This window comes from Triticum aestivum, chromosome 7B (assembly GCF_018294505.1).
Source record: "Triticum aestivum cultivar Chinese Spring chromosome 7B, IWGSC CS RefSeq v2.1, whole genome shotgun sequence".
In the NCBI taxonomy this organism is placed as follows: Eukaryota; Viridiplantae; Streptophyta; class Magnoliopsida; order Poales; family Poaceae; genus Triticum; species Triticum aestivum.
The window spans coordinates 89,310,600-89,327,465 of record NC_057813.1 but is presented as its reverse complement, the minus strand read 5'-3'; the positions used below and the strand labels follow the sequence as shown (position 1 = coordinate 89,327,465).

Sequence of the window (16,866 nt, the reverse complement as noted above, 5' to 3'; positions counted from 1 at the left end):
GAACTAGGGTTTGAGAGCAGATGTTGCTGGTGAAGATGTTGATGAAGATTGCCCCTCCCTTGATGACAGGATCGTTGGTGATGACGTTGGCTTCGATTTCCCCTCCTGGAGGGAAGTGCCCCCGGCAGAATGGCTCCGCCGGAGCCCTAGATTGCTTCTGCCCCGGTTCCGCCTCGAAATGGCGGCTCTTTGTCCCGAAAGCTTCCTTATGATTTTTTTTCTAGGTCAAAACCCTCCATATAGCAGAAGATGGGCACCAAACGATGCCCGGGGGGCACAAGCCCCGGAGGCGCGCCCTGGGGGGTAGGGCGCCCTCCCAGGCTTGTGGCTACCTGGTGGGTCCCCTTCTGTTGTTTTTTGCCCAATATTTTTATATATTCCAAAATAATTCTCCGTAAAGTTTCAGGACTACATTTTTGGAGTTGTGCAGAATAGGTACCTCAAATCTGCTCCTTTCCAGTCCAGAATTCCAGCTGCTGGCATTCTCTCTCTTCAATATTGTAAAATAAGAGAGAAAAGGCATAAATATTGTATCATAATGTGAAATAACAATCCATAACGAAATAAATATCATCATAAAAGCATGATGCAAAATGGACGTATCAACTGGTTGTAATTAGTAATTGGTAAGTTATGCATTTTTATCATAAAATAGTTGCAGCTCTTTCTCTGAAACATGTAGAAAGTCAATGTTCCCTTTTCATCCCTTCACCAACAAATAAGGTGTGATGACTTTGTTTATGCACTTTTCATACTTATTTATGAATTTTAATATTCTTAGAAGATATCAACGCTATGTGCTTTTCATAAATTCTTTATGAATAGGTCGCTGATGACCCACAAGCGTAGGGGATCTGTCGTAGTCCTTTCGATAAGTAAGAGTGTCGAACCCAACGAGGAGCAGAAGGGAATGACAAGTGGTTATCAGTAAAGTGTTCTTTGCAAGCACTGAAATTATCGGTAATAGATAGTTTTGTGATAAGATAATTCATAATGGGTAACAAGTAACAAAAGTAACTAAGGTGCAACAAGGTGGCCCAATCCTTTTTGTAGCAAAGGACAAGCCTGTACAAACTCTTATATAAAGCAAAGCGCTCCCGAGGACACATGAGAATTACTGTCAAGCTAGTTTTCATCATGCTCATATGATTCGCGTTCATTACTTTGATAATTTGATATGTGGGTGGACCTGTGCTTGGGTACTGCCCTTCCTTGGACAAGCATCCCACTTATGATTAACCCCTCTCGCAAATATCTGCAACTACGAAATAATAATTAAGGTAAACCTAACCATAGCATGAAACATATGGATCCAAATCAGCCCCTTACGAAGCAATGCATAAACTAGGGTTTAATCTTCTGTCACTCTAGCAACCCATCATCTACTTATTATTTCCCAACGCCTTCCCCTAGGCCCAAATCATGGTGAAGTGTCATGTAGTCGACGTTCACATAACACCACTAGAGGAGAGACAACATACATCTCATCAAAATATCGAACAAATACCAAATTCACATGATTACTTATAACAAGACTTCTCCCATGTCCTCAGGAACAAATGTAACTACTCACAAATCATATTCATGTTCATAATCAGAGGGGTATTGAATAGCATTAAGGATCTGAACATATGATCTTCCACCGAATAAACCAACTAGCATCAACTACAAGGAGTAATCAACACTACTAACAACCCACACGTACCAATCTAAGGTTTTGAGACAAAGATCGGATACAAGAGATGAACTAGGGTTTGAGATGAGATGGTGCTGGTGAAGATGTTGATGGAGATTGACCCCCTCTCGATGAGAGAATCAATGGTGATGACGATGGCGACGATTTCCCCCTCCCGGAGGGATGTTTCCCCAGCAGAACAGCTCCGCCGGAGCCCTAGATTGGTCCTGCACAGGTTTCGCCTCGAGACGGCGGCGCTTCATCCCGAAAGCTTTCTTATGATTTTTTCCAGGGCAAAAGACACCATATAACAGAAGATGGGCATCGGGGGCCTGCCAGGTGGACCACAAGGCAGGGGGCGCGCTAAGGGGGGTAGGGCGCGCCCTCCACCCTCATGGTTGCTGGGTGGCCCCCCTCTGGTGCTTTCTTCGCCCAATATTTTTAATATATTACAAAACTGACTTTCGTGGAGTATCAGGACTTTTGTAGTTTTGCAGAATAGGTCTCTAATATTTGCTCCTTTTCCAGCCCAGAATTCCAACTATCGGCATTCTCCCTCTTCACGTAAACCTTATAAAATAAGAGAGAAAAGGCATAAGCATTGTGACATAATGTGTAGTAACAACCCATAATGCAATGAATATTGATATAAAAGCATGATGCAAAATGGACGTATCAGTCGCCATGTTGTATTTTTCGGGAAAAAATGTGTCCATTGATCTACACTCCAAATCCTAGCTACACCACATGTGTGGGACAACTTCTTTAGTAGCGGCACAAACGTCTTTACTCACCATCGCCTGAAGTTGGCAATGACTAATTGTGCCTCGTAGGTGAAGTGCGCTATCGAGAGAACATGGGTTCACCTGATGTCTGTGTTGTGTATGGAATAAATTGTCAGTGTACTGAGTCGTGGAGAAGACCACCACCGGCACAATGTGCCAACATGTTGGTTTGACTGTGGACATAGGCAACAACAAGAACTTGATGGCGATTTCACAATGCACGTGATGAGGAAGGGGTGCTTGCTGACTTATGGGTGGATCTTCTTCATGGTTTCGTCGAATGGGCTTGTAATGGATTGAGGCAGATATATATTTCAAGATGTATACACTTATCACAACTAAGGTACCATTTAAAGTTGCATCACATTAAGCCTCCTTGCAACGCAATTGTCGTCTCCATGCAGGAGACCAAGAACCTCTAGTTAAGAAACACCGAATCCTAGAACCCAATGAATTGAGTCGCTTTTGTGCTGGCATGAAGAACATGTACCACATACTGATTTTGACATCATTGGGTAGAGGAGGAGAGGATGTTGTGGCCGGTGGCACAGGGAAGAAGGGACTGAATCGAGTGGTGTGTGTGTGGATCGTGAGGTTCTCAGTGGAAATCACTGGAGGAGCATGACTATATAATATATTGTATTATATAATATTGTGTCCTCTAGACATGATTTCTTAACTCAGGGTTGGGTAGTTGACTGTCATATGTTTCAAAATTGTATGATGTAGACTATTTCTCTTTTTTTGTTAGAACATCAATTACCTTAAGTATATAATGGATATAATCCAATAATACATATCATAGATGCCAATTCTTAATAAGTTGTCATTTATTTGGTCGATGACATGGTCTCTATCACATGTTTTTGACAAATAATTAATATATTTATAAACAAGGAATATTACGTATCTATACATTGAGAAGATATTGGTTACGAGAGACCAAGAGGGTGAATATCATTACACAGGAAATGAATTAAATATATTACATTGATTATTTATGGAGGTTTGTAAACACAAGTAACTACTTTAAAGTACCATCTTAAATATAAACTCTCAATAAATATTAGAAAATCCCAAGCAGCTCCCACCTCTCTCCTATGAAAAACTCAAAACACACCTCCTGTTAAACTTAAAAATATGCACCTATTGGTTCTGATATTTGTTCATAAAGGTGAAAAGGGATAAATATGCTTGTCATTTATTTCATCAAGGCCTTCTAAAAATAGGGTTAATCAAGTATTATTTTGACCCCATCTAATCATGGATATCATGTCTTGTCTATTTGCTAACAACAAATGCCCATTACCATTAATCTCTTGAAATTAAGCAACACAATAAAACTAACCAACACGGCAATCCATACTCAAGAAAATATAAATCAATGAGTTGAACATTGTCTCGTCCATCATTGAAGTAAGTTGGACCAGGGGTGTTCTTCTTCTTGATGACCTCCTTAATCATAAACTCTAGAACCTCAATCCCCATGGTTTGGGCATGAACACATCAACAACAACACTCATGAACACCTCCATGGCATGACCATCAGCTGACATCTGAACAATCTTCCCATCAGTTTCTCCAAAGAACGGATCGTCACAACTGCCATGTAAAAAATAAGAAAACATTTTTGAATTTTATTCATAGATAAAACAAAGAGTTTTGTTTAGACAAGTACATAAGAGAAACTCTCAAATAATTGCCAGGTTGTGTTTATATGAAACTTGATACTTCATGTCTAAAATTTGTCTTAAACAACATGACATCAAATTACTAGAAGAAATTCTTTGAGTTACAATTCCAAATTTAAAATTCTAGCCAATAAATTTTACTACCTTCTTATGTCCTACAAGTGCATAAGGTCAGTTGAAGTGCATGTCCGAGCAGCAACGTTCCCAAGTTTAATATCAACCCCACAGTGTCGATGAGTAAAGGTGGCTAGTTGAACGAGGGTGCCTTACATGCCCATCTGGATCTTACTCGTGAATATTTTTTAAGTGGCACAGCCATTGTTTTTGAAAGGTATGAACATTTTTTTCCTATTACGTGAACAAAATTTGTATTTTTTGGACATTCTTTAAAACTACTAAGAACATACTTTTAAATGTGTGAACATTTTTCAGTTGCTTGATTTAAAAAAATTATGCCAACAAACTATTACATTCGATGAAGATTTTTAATGTGTGGTAAACATTTCTAAATACAGGCATTTAAAAGAATACTTGAACACTTACTTATGCAAGCATACATTTCTAGAACATTTATGTAAATAGATAAAAGAATTGAAAACATAAATAAAATATGTTTATGTAATGTAAGAAAAGTGTTTATGACATTTAATTAAGTATGTTTATACACTGTAAAAAGTATGTGTAATTTAAAAAAAGTTTCATACCATTAAAAAATGTGAAATTAAAAACAATGTTCACCCATTTAAAAAATTGTTCATAAAATTTTGAGAAAACTTAACACGATCTAAAAAAAATGTTTGTTTAATTTATAAAAATGTTGTGTACCTTTAATAGAAACGTTCATAAGGTTTTCTGAAAATGTTTAGGCATTTCAAATTATGTTTGTCAGTTTTTTGAAATGGTTTATAGAAAGTGAAAAAAATATTATAATATTTTTTTCAAAAAATGTGTCAAACCATTCAAGAGAAATCAATGTTTATTTGAAAAATATTTAACATAAAATTATATTCAAACATGCTGAAATTCTGTGAAGATTACCCTTGCATCATTGCCAAGAATGTGTGAAGATTACCCTTGCAGAGCATGAAAAAGTTCTAGAAGGTGTCAAGAAGGCCCTGTCAGAGCAACAAGCTGAAATTGAAAGTCTGTTATTGGGCCTGTTATATCTGCATAACCGTCTTGAATGAATGAACACTGCCCATGTGGAGGAAACAACAAGAACCTAACCTCGTCAAGGAAGCAAAGGAAGTGAACACCTTAGATCTCGAAAACAGGCTTGATGATATTGACGGATTGCTAAAGTTCATCGCCCGGACTGCGTTGGCACCATCCAATGAGATGTGACCAATGCAATTAAGGCATATGTCTAATTTTCATTCTGTAGCTGTGGCTCATGGTTGGCTATTGTAATGTCTTGTACAGTCTGTTTGAGTTCACAATTGTGAAGGTTGCGGTTTACTAAAAGTTGTGACTGCTGAATTTGGATTGAAATTTAAATTTCACATGAATTCATATTAATTTATTTTTAAAAATCAATATTGAATGAAATGTGACCCCCAATTGCAATATAATGCAAATTGACCATGCCTAAATACTGTGACGATCATGAATGGTGTCACAAGCGTACGGTCCCACGTAAGAAGCCATGTCACCCACGTATGGACCTGCGTGCCAGCATCCACGTCATCACAACAATGGGCCCACATGTCAGAATCATTGACCGGTTAGAGGACACAGCGTCACCGAAATAGAACACATGGTCCCACATGTAAGCAGCCACGTTAGCATCTTCTGGGCCCAGCCCATATATCAGCATCGTTGTCCGGTCAAACTGACGGCCAACATATTACTGACAGGACCGTCGACGATAAAACTCATGACAAACCCACATGGAAGTAACCAAGTCGGCAACTACTAGCCCCACCTGTCTGAATCTTTGACCGGTCAACCCTCCGGTCCGATCACCGGTGACGGATTATCGTCGCCAAAATGATCTTACGCGACATATTGGGCCATATAGGTGACATTTTGGGTCGTCAATGACAACATCAATCGGTGACATTATTGGCTCGTCACCTGAAATGTGATTGTGTGTGTCGAAAAAATGGTATCGTCAAAATTTTATTTGCCATGACGGCGCTTCGGTGACGATGGGGTGACGGCCGGAAAACATCACGGGGGCGCTTTCCGTGATGAAAAAGGTTTATATGTGACACAAGTGAAACATCAAAAATAGATCAAATTTTGTTGTGTGAGGGACCTCGGATTTCAAACTTTACGTCATGAATGCATCCATACACGATACAACAAGGAGCTAGATATGTGCCAAGCATGAATGCACACAACTCAAATCTAGGTAATATTACATGACAAGCATGTTATTTGTACCACTCCATCTATTTCTGCATGACAAAATATAGCAACTCTTGTCAACATAGGCATCGGCCATACAAAACAACATAAAAGTTGTACGATCTGGCATGAGTATGCGCTTCGAATTTGTCATTTTCTATAATAAACGATCCGGCGGCCTACTTAGCCTAGCTTCATACACGTGTGTGTACTTCGCTGGAAAGCACCCCCAGTAAGCCGTGAGTCAAGGTCGAAGTTGCGCCAACAGGAATGACATGAGCGCCATGGTCGAGCGTTGCGTCGACGAGCAAAGTAGAAGCGGCGGTGAACCAGGAGTGGCTGTGTGGATTAGTTATAGCGTCCTGCCTCAAAGGACGGGCCACACCGACTTACGGAAGGCCACGTACGAGCGGATCATTGGCAGTGACGAAGCCAGTGGGGGCGAGCTAGGGCCATGGCTGCCACATGGCAATCTATTTTCTGAAACAACCTTAGGGCCTCTTTGATTCATAGGACTGCAAAAACACAGGAATAGGAAACACGTAGGATTGGAATGGCATGTCCAGCGGATCCCTATAGGATTTGAGTTTGTTTGATTGTTCCATGGGAAAAACAAAGGATTTCTTCCAAGAGGTTGGAGTGGATGTTAGAATTCCTGTGAAATGTAGTACAAATGAATCCTTAGGAAAAAAATCCTACAGGACTCAATCCTACGAATCAAACGATCGACGTAGGAAAAATTCCTAAAGATTCTAATCCTTCAAAGATCCTACGGAAATCCTTTGAATCAAAGAGACCCTTAGATTGTTAGCTTAAAGTGTTCTAAATTTGTATGTTTGTCCCTCTTAACATTTTATCTTTTCCATTGGTCCCTCTTTAGTATGCTTCGTGGCTCCGTCCCTGATCATCGGCACCTCCAGGGCCCACTCGCCCATTTTCTTCAACTACAAGCAGATCCTCTACCAATTAGACAAGAATATTTACCTGGGTTCTCATCCATGCCTAGATGATCAGCCCTTAATTTGACTCAAAATTTGTTCTTTTCATGTTATGTGAGTAGCCTGTTGGTTACACATAATAGAGTAACTGTAAGTTTTTGAATAATAAAAACTGTAAGTTTCACGCCATCAAAGTCGAGGATGGTTAGTGGCCTTGGCTCATGCAAGGCATGTGGTTGATCGATTCATGTTCGTGTTCATCATTTTCTTTCGTTGCAACGCACAGACATATGTGCTAGTATCTTCAAAGGAAAAGCTAGATACGAAAAATCTCCGAAAATATAGCCCCCATGGTTCCATTCAAACAGGCCCCCCTACTATTTACTTTTTTTTTTAGAATCAACAGGCCTTCCTACATGAAACATTATTGAATTGTATTTCTATACGTGCACGGGGTACGTACGCATTCCTCATCTTTATCATACGAGCCGCGTAGGATAGCTTTGACCCATCACCACGAAAATCATTTCTTTAACAAACCCGCTGACGAGAAACCCAATCCCGTACTCGTGCAGAAACCGCAAAAAAGGAGGCGCAGAAGTTCACGGAAACGCAAAAAAGAAAGAAATAAACAAATCCGCGACGAACCAAACGCCAAAGCGACCCATCTCCTCCCTTCCGATCTCCATCTCCATCTCCATCTTCTCTTCCCGTCCCGTCTCCGCTAGTCCCCCTTCCGAGCGAGACAGCAGCGCAAACCCTCCCTCCCCCACCTGCCGCCGCCTCGATTCGCCGCCTAGGTCCGTCCGGCGAGGTAGGGCGGGAGGCGCGGCGGCTGGTGGCCATGTGGCCCGGCTGCGGCGGCCGCTTCTACTGGGCGCCAGCGCCGCCGTCGGGGGCGAGGGGCGTCGTGGTCGTGTTCGCGTGGGTGTGGAGCGACGAGGCGCAGCTGCGGCCGTTCGTCGAGCTCTACGCCTCGCTCGGCTGGCGCTGCCTCGTCTGCCACCCCGACCTCGTATCGCTGTGAGTGGCGCTGCTTCCCCCATCCTCCCGCTCTCGCTCCCTGCTACTTGTCGCTTGTGCTAGCTGCTTGATTCGGGAGATCTGTTGCTCGTCTGGGCTCGTAGAAGTGGCCGCCTGTAGCTCTGCGGCCTCATGGAGTGGAATCATAGCTGCGGTTAAGTTTAATTTTAGAGATTCTGAGATTGGTCACTGATGCTGTAGCTGCGGTTAGGTTTAATTTTAGAGATTCTGGGATTGGTCATTGATTTCGTAGCTGCGGTTAGGCTTGATTTGAGATTGGTCGCTCATTTTGTGTCTACCCGAATCATTGGGGACGAGGCTTTATCCTTCAGGTTTAGCTTGTTATGAAAATTTCTCTGGAGTTCGATTAGTTGATGGGCAGTGTTCGATCGGTCACTCGATTCATCACTGCATGTTACTAGTTCTCTTAGTTTGAGAATCTCTGTAACTGTGCAATTTATACTCTTCTATATTTTGCATGGTTTATCTTGTCGCTTTGTGCGCTTTTTGGTAAATATACCTACGTACCTGCAGCATGCGAGCGGTTAGCGTCTTAGCGATCTTGTGTGTTTGGGGTTTGGTTAGGCTTTGAGATTTGGTAAAGCTATATTTATTGGAGGATAATGGAAGGTTTTGCATTGTGGTACTTGGATTTTTGTGCAATTGAGGATGCGAAAAATTGAAGGTATCAATTTTAGTAGTAAGTAAAATGAAACACAAGAATATTGAACCTTCTGAAACTACTAGTATGTTGAACTAGCAAAAGGAGCTAAAATAACATATGGATTGCTTCAATATGTTAAGAATGTTTGGTACATCCATCCAGAGTTTTGTTGCCTGAACACAGTTTGTGCATCTGCAAGCTTGGTAGTCATTTATGTAGTTTGTGCAGAGACCTCAGAGTAATTTTATTGAATAGCATTAGCAAATTAAGTGCATCAAATCAGATGTTGCTGGAGGTAGAGGGTCTTCATCAGCATCATCTGTTGCTGGTAGAGCTATAGGCTTCATTCAGCAGGGTATTTCACCTAAAATGACACTTGAGTGAGTACCATTGTAACACTAGGTCACTAGCAATGGAGTTCCTTGCATCGTGCTTCAGTTATCTACTTATCTTATACTTGAAGGGCTATGGTGTAAACTTGCATATGGGGTCTTCTGCAGTCTGCACCCTTAGGTTCCTATTTACACCTAATGGCACTATACTGATTCTTTTCTTCTTCCAGGTATCTCTCTGAGAAAGCAGCAACATTGGCATGTGGTGTTATTAGTGAGCTGGCAAAGGTACATCTTTTTTTCTTGGTTGTTGTACTCCACAAATACCATGTTGTATAGTAAGCATTAACAACTCTATTGTTCAAATGAAGAAAATAATACTCCCTCCGCCCGGAAATACTTGTCGGAGAAATGTATATATACATCCATTTCTTCGACAAGTATTTCCGGTCGGAGGGAGTAAGTAACTTTGTTCCTTGTTGTTTTAGTCAATGATCATATTGTATTTAGCCTACTCCAGCACTGACACTATTTTGTACTCCCTGCTTCCCAAAATCTTGGGCGTATTAAATTCTGCATGCAATTCCATAATATAGGACGCACAGTTACAGCCTCACCAACGATTAGCTACTTTTGTGGAAAAAAAAGAAAGCACGTACGAGCATCTAGTGCGGTTACCTTTCATCGTTTGAGATTGGATCGGTCAACAAAGAGTGGGACAAAGGAGATCGTGCATGCTCCACCGTTTTCTTTCAGTTACCTCTGTGCGATGGCTCACGTAAGAATCAATGGGTTAATTTTCGTGCTAATACCTAATACGCCCAACATTTTGAGAAGGAGGGAGTGATACACATGTGACTTTCTCTTTTTGCTCCTTAATCATCCAAATGATTTATATACAAAAAATGTATAGATGTAAGAACCCCTGGCAGAACGCATGAAGTTAGAGTTTGACCCTTCACCCCTTTCCATTTATTTTATACTTTGTGTCCAAGCGGCAACCTCTACATAATCTTCTTGCTGATTTAGAGTCTGAAATATTTGCATGTTGACACATTATAAACTTTCTGTATTGTTTAGAAGAATGAATATAAGCTCTCGTGGAATGGGACTTCTGTTTACTATCTTTCCACTTGGTTGCAGTTAATTATTTTTACAATTTTTTGTTTTTAACTATGTGAAATGCTGGTGTTTCAGGAATTGAAAGTAAAGCCATTGCCAACTGTGTTTGCTTCTTTTTCTGGTGGCTCAAAGGGATGCATGTACAAGGTTATTCAGGTGCATGCTTGTTTGATTCTTCCTTTTGCCACCTCATCGTACCTATCATCTATTTGCCTATCCCCTTTCACAGTTTAAATGACTAAATTTGATTGGTTACGCAGTTACTAGACGGAAGATGTGAAGGAGATGCAATGATGGTATGTTATTTCCATCTTTTCTCTTCTCCTGAAGTTTACATATGCATTTCTCTTTGTTGAAAGGATAATGGGAACCTATTTAAAAATCATATCTATGTCAATTGTGAACTGTATATACTAGGTTTTGTTTTCTTCCATTTGCATGTACTGTGTAGTAATTTGCTCATTCTGTTGAAGTTGTTTTTTACGTCATTGTCATTATGTTCTGACTAGGCATATTTTCAGTTGCATATATTCGATCTCTTGAATATACTTGGAAGTCTCTAATCATCATTCTATGTTTAAGTCCTCATTTTCTTTGCCATTGTCATCATGTTTTGACTTGGCATATTATCAGCTGAGGATTTGTCGGCAAACATGTTAAACATTATTGATGTAAATTTTCCATTATGTAGAAGGACTATCGGTTAGTTAGAAACTGTATCTCTGGCCAAGTTTATGACTCTGGCCCAGTGGATTTTGTGAGCGATGTGGGCACACAGTTTCTTCAAAATCCTGTAATTGGCACTTCATCTCAACCATCCATGCTACGTTCCTTGATGGCAAAGGCTCTGGCATCTGGAATGGATACTCTCTTCCCAAGCAGAATTGAAGCTCAGCGTGCAGAATATTGGCACACGCTATACTCATCAGCAGTAAGTCTGGTTTGCCTTTATGATTTTTGCAAATCATCTTCACTAGCCACACCGATTGACTTTTAACTGTTCATCCAGGGGTTGGGTTCAGTTCTTATATTTTGCTCGGAAGGCGATGATCTTGCTCCATGCCATGTTGTCTGTGGTTTCGCCAGGCGTTTGGTCGAACTAGGCACAGATGTTAAAGTAATCAAGTGGAGTGATTCCCCTCATATTGGTACGCCTTCATTTTATCTTCAGTGTCTGGTTTTATTAGATAGGATTACCGAGTACTAACTTAGAATGTGAAATATATTGCTAGTAAAAGGATGTATTTGCACAATTACTGTCATGGCGGCTTCCATTCCAAAACCTTGCATTAATATCATATTTGGATTTGTTAATTGCAGTAAGATTGTCTGACGGATATGAAAACAACTTCATGTCTATACGTTTAGGTCCTAGAGACCTAGATCACAGTAGAAGACAATGGATCAAGCATTTGCATCATCTTGCCTAACAATATTTTCCATCCATTTTAGAATTTCTAATTTATCGAAGAAGACAATACTAAGCTCAAGTGTTTGATCTGACTATTTGATTGAACGTTTATACTCCTTGTCATGAGGGCAAATACAATATTATATCAGAATTTAATATCGCAAAGCTACATATTTGGTTATTTATGTTAAGTTCCATCATTTAAAAATCCTTGATATCTTCTTCTCTGCTGGGAGTCATCATTGCAGATTTCATTCACAGCCAATTATTTTTTATATATATATCCCGCAGGCCATTACAAGTTGCATGAAGCGGAATACAGAACTGCCGTCGATGATATACTGAAGAAAGCTCTTGTCACCTTCTGCCACAGAAGCCAGCTGGAGGGCACTAGTGCTGCATGGGATCAGGACTACAAGATAGCACACTGTGTGTGCAATCTACACAATGTGGCCGCCAATTCAAATGAGAGCCTGAGAAGGGTAGCCAACAGTCCCAGCGACCATTTCTTCTTGCCAAGTTCAAAGGACCATCATGATTCTAGGGAACCAGATTCTCTGATTGAGGAGCAGAAACGGTCACTACCCTATCCAGCCAGGATGGAGCCTCAAGGAGTCCTTGGCCAAATAATGTTTGATGTCTGTGTTCCGAAAAATGTTGAAGGATGGGACATCAAGCCAACAGCGTCTCCGAATGGACGACCAACGTTGGCTTCTGCACGGCAACTGGGTCCGTTCAATCCCATCAAGTACCTCCGCCGTTCAAGGCTATAGTTTGTGTTTGCTGCAAAGAAGAGTTTTGTGTATATAATGGAGGCAATATGTTAAATACCGATTATGAGCAAGCTTTGAGCTATGTAAGTTCCCTCAATATTTGACTTATTAGCTGTTTCTTTTTATGCCTTTTGGCGAGAGGATGTACATATCCTATGTATATTTTACTGGTGTATGTTAGAAGGGGGTTGGCATAGGTTCTAGCAAAGCTGTTAAGGTGTGCTAACAATATAGGCAAGGGACTGCATTATTATTGCCTTGTAAGTTTATTTTGTACCTAATATGACCTAAGTTAACTATCGGGGGAACCATTTTTTTCCCTTTTGAACCTTTGCTGCTGCTTAGCGTTTCACTGTTATTATCACTCTTCCATAAAGAACTTTGTGGTATATTCATTATTAATGCGCTCTTGGTACTTGGATGTTTCTTTCATATCTTTTGACTCAGAATTTATGTTCAGTGCCGTGGTTCTACTTCACCATGTGCTATTATAGGTGTTCCTTACTGGTTCAGATGAGGATTATTTGTCCAGCGACGGCACTTCCCTATCTCTTTTGTCTGTTAATGACATGATCTTGAAGATAATTTTGCTAATTTAAGAATCTGTAAAACTCATTCGGTCCTTGCTCACTCTTTTATTTGTTGGAAGGGCTAAATTATTCGATGCTTAACAACTTTTTTGACCTTTGAGATCGTCTTATGGAGTACTACTACTCTTGACTGTCCGGTTTCCTCGAAAACAACCCACTCTCCATGCCGAAGTTACAGAAACTCGCGAGCATTCTTCTCGAGCTCTAGTTCCTTCTATATCTTTTTGATAAGCGTGTTTTCCACCGAGTTTCCAATGGAGTATGTCAGGTACCGTATCTACTTTAGAAAATCGAATTCTTCAGGAACATTCAGCCTGGAAATCAGGTTCTGCAGACCGAGCCTTTTTGACTTGGCTGCTTGAGCATTTTTGTTGCATTTTCCTTGGTGGAAAAACGGAAAGAGATTTTTGACCACTCTGCATGTCCCAGAACAGTTGTCCAGATCGAATATAAACTTTGGTATATCTAACGCTGGCAGCACATGGCTGCTCAGTTTCGATCGGGGAGGCTCTGCTTGCCCTGGCTGAAACAGTGTAATTCTCTTTCAGCGCGTACTCCGTACTTAGATGAGACCAGATAAGTACATAGGTATATACAACTCTGAAGTTTTAAGGAGGATTTCATGTTATTCAACAAAGGTTTTTATGCTTTGTCTTTTTAATGAGATCTTCAAATGCACTAAGCTGCCAGATGTGTTCTTTAATGGGGCACGAAATCATGTCATTTGACCCATTTTGTCTTTTGACGAACAACAGAGGAACCCTCGTAGCTTAAGTAAAGTAAAATCTTCAGTTCAGTTTCTGAAATTTCAAATGCCACCCAGCACCCAAGTTTTGTCACATCAGTCTACCACCACGGTTTTCTTACTTGTTATGTAGGTACAAAGATAAATCCTTATCTTTACAGTGACGAGTAAGTAAGTGAATTAGCCTAGCACCACAATTTTCCTGCTCTGCTGGTACAAGGATAAATGCTTATCTTTACAGCGACGAATAGTTTTTTAGGCAAGCGACGAATAAGTAAGTGTTTATCATTCTGGCGATATGGCCTAGCTAGCCAGGCACCCATCACATCCTATACCATGACACTTTGCGCTGCAATCGCCGATCCACGAATGCCTCGGAAAGCCTACCAAAAGAATACGATTCTTCGTTAATCAATGGCTTTTTTTTGCGTCTTTTCAAACAAAGAATCCTGGTGTTTTGAGGCTTCTAATAGATTGGTACAATCACTTTTCTTAGACTACTCCTCCCATCATTCTCCCTGATAACGTAAGATATTGTCCTACCACCACTAGGCAGTGAATATTTTGTAGACGAGGGCTTAAAGGAAAAGCATATATAGATTCACCAAGAACAAAGCGCAGATAACGATGACCAAGCAATATTAGTCCCAGGGACAACCTGTGGTCGAAATATGTGCTCAAGATTAAGTTGGGACTAAGTGGTTTCAGGAAGAGCTGAACCACATGGCTTACAGGAACGGGTTTTTTTCTTTGTTCTTGAAATCGTAAGAACCAATATAGTTGCAAGCAAATTTTGGCCACTCAGAAAATGGAAACAGAAGACGGAGATGTCACGAACTCATCAACGCATTTGGGATCGAAGAGGGGATTGGGATGAGAACGAGACTTGGGAGAGGGGATTTCTTCCAAGGGGAGAGATACAGCTTGGGGGAGAAGTTCAGAGAAAACAACACACACATCACACGCTCTGCCTATTGGCTTACAGCTGGCTAAATAGCCGTGTCCCGCTTGTCCCTCCTGCCAACTGGCTGGTGGGGTCCACCGTCACGCGTCCACCGCATCACCTCCTGGCGATGCAGGTGTGACATTCCCCTCTTCTTCCGAACGAGCTCCGTCTTCAGTTGCAGCGTGCTGATCTGCCTCATCGGTGACTTGAGTGTCCCACGCCGGCGCGTGCGGAAAGCAGTGGCGCAGAGTGTCGCAGTCCTCCCACGCCGTTGCCGTCCCGTCGTGGCGCCAGCGCACTTTGACCTGCACTAGAGCATTGTTGCCGCGCTTAACCATGCGCCGCTCCAGGATCTCCACTGGTTCGTCGTCGTGGCCGGCGAGGTCCGGAGGTCGTGGCAGCTCGGCGAAGACCGGAGTGTAGTTGGGAGTGAACGGCTTGAGCTGGGATACGTGGAAGACGGGGTGGATCCTGCTGTCCGCCGGCAGCTCCAACTTGTACGCCATCTTGCCGATTCTGTCGAGCACCACGAAGGGCCCGAAGTATTTGTACGCCAGTTTGGCACAGGGCCAGTTCGCCACTGACGACTATGCATAGGGCTGGAGCTTGAGGAGAACACGATTGCCCACCTCGAAGGAGCGCTTCGTGCGGTGCTGATCAGCCTGTTTCTTGAACCTGTGCCGGGCTCGAAGAATCTGCTCGCGAAGCCGCGCCGTGTGCACGCCCCAGTCCCAAGGCTCGCCATCGATCATGGGCACCGTCTTGTCGTCCCAGAGTGCCATGGCGCCGATGTTGGGCTCGACGCCGTACAAAGCCTTGAAAGGGGAACATTTGATGGAGGAATGAAATGATGAGTTGTACCAGAATTCCGCGGTCGGCAACCAGCGACGCCATTGCCGGGGCGCGTCGTGCACCGTGCAACGCAGGTACATTTCCATGCACTGGTTGACGCGCTCGCTCTGGCCATCCGTCTGGGGGTGGTATGCCGTAGAGAAGAGCAGCTTGGTGCCCGCGCTGGCGAAGAGCTCGCGCCATAGAGCACTGGTGAAGACACGATCACGGTCGGAGACGATGGAGCTCGGAATGCCGTGCAGCTTGACGACGTGATCCCAGAAAACCTTGGCCACTTGAGGAGCTTTGAAGGGGTGACGAAGAGGAATGAAGTGCGCGGACTTGGTGAGTCGATCCACGACCACCATGATGGAATCGAAGCCCTCCGGCGATGGCAATCCTTCCACGAAGTCCATGGTGAGGTCGCGCCGGGGTTAGTTGGCACGGGCAAGGGTGTGAGCATGCTCGCCGGCTTGGATTGCTCATGCTTGGCGTGCTGACACACTGGGCACTGCCGCACGTAGTCGGTGACGTCGGCCTTCAATCCATCCCACACAAAAAGCTTCTTGATGCGCTGGTAGGTGGCCGTGGCACCGGAGTGGCCACCGACCGCGCTGTCGTGCAGCGCGCTGATGATCTTGGTGCGCAAGGCCGTGTTCTTGCCTATCCACAAGCGCTCCTGCTTGCGAATGAGCCCCTTGTAGAGCTCGTACCCCTCGTCGTCGGGGCTGTGGATCGCAAGCCGAGCCAGGCAATCCTGCGCGTCGGCGTCCGTGGCGTAAGAATTTGCCACCTCCTGAACCCATGCGGGCTGGCACAGAGAGAGCGCGTCCAGGTTCAGCGACGCACCCACACGGGACAGAGCATCCGCAGCTCCGTTTTCGCTGCCCCGGCGGTAAAGAAACTTGAATTGGAGTCCCACCAGCTTGGCCATGGCCTTGCGTTGCAGGTCCGTGGCAAGCTGCTGATCTTGCAGGTTGCAGAGACT

The 16,866-nt window shown here is 42.9% G+C and overlaps 1 protein-coding gene across 1 annotated transcript; it reads left to right on the top strand.

Annotated features, from left to right (window-relative positions):
• The first annotated feature begins 8,078 nt into the window (after positions 1–8,078).
• On the top strand, positions 8,079–13,096 carry LOC123157389 (uncharacterized). The gene is made up of 7 exons (XM_044575666.1): positions 8,079–8,464; positions 9,691–9,748; positions 10,658–10,738; positions 10,843–10,878; positions 11,274–11,513; positions 11,592–11,730; positions 12,285–13,096. Exons 1-7 carry the CDS (start codon positions 8,286–8,288, stop codon positions 12,764–12,766), a joined length of 1,215 nt encoding a protein of 404 aa, XP_044431601.1. The 5' UTR covers positions 8,079–8,285; the 3' UTR covers positions 12,767–13,096.
• The last annotated feature ends 3,770 nt before the right edge of the window (positions 13,097–16,866 follow it).

Bases quoted from the DNA above. Each gene is read 5' to 3' on its own strand.
- LOC123157389 (XM_044575666.1), top strand. From the start codon at position 8,286: ATGTGGCCCGGCTGCGGCGGCCGCTTCTACTGGGCGCCAGCGCCGCCG. The intron at 8,465-9,690 runs GTGAGTGGCGCT...TTCTTCTTCCAG, and splicing joins CACCCCGACCTCGTATCGCT to GTATCTCTCTGAGAAAGCAG. The intron at 9,749-10,657 runs GTACATCTTTTT...CTGGTGTTTCAG, and splicing joins TTATTAGTGAGCTGGCAAAG to GAATTGAAAGTAAAGCCATT.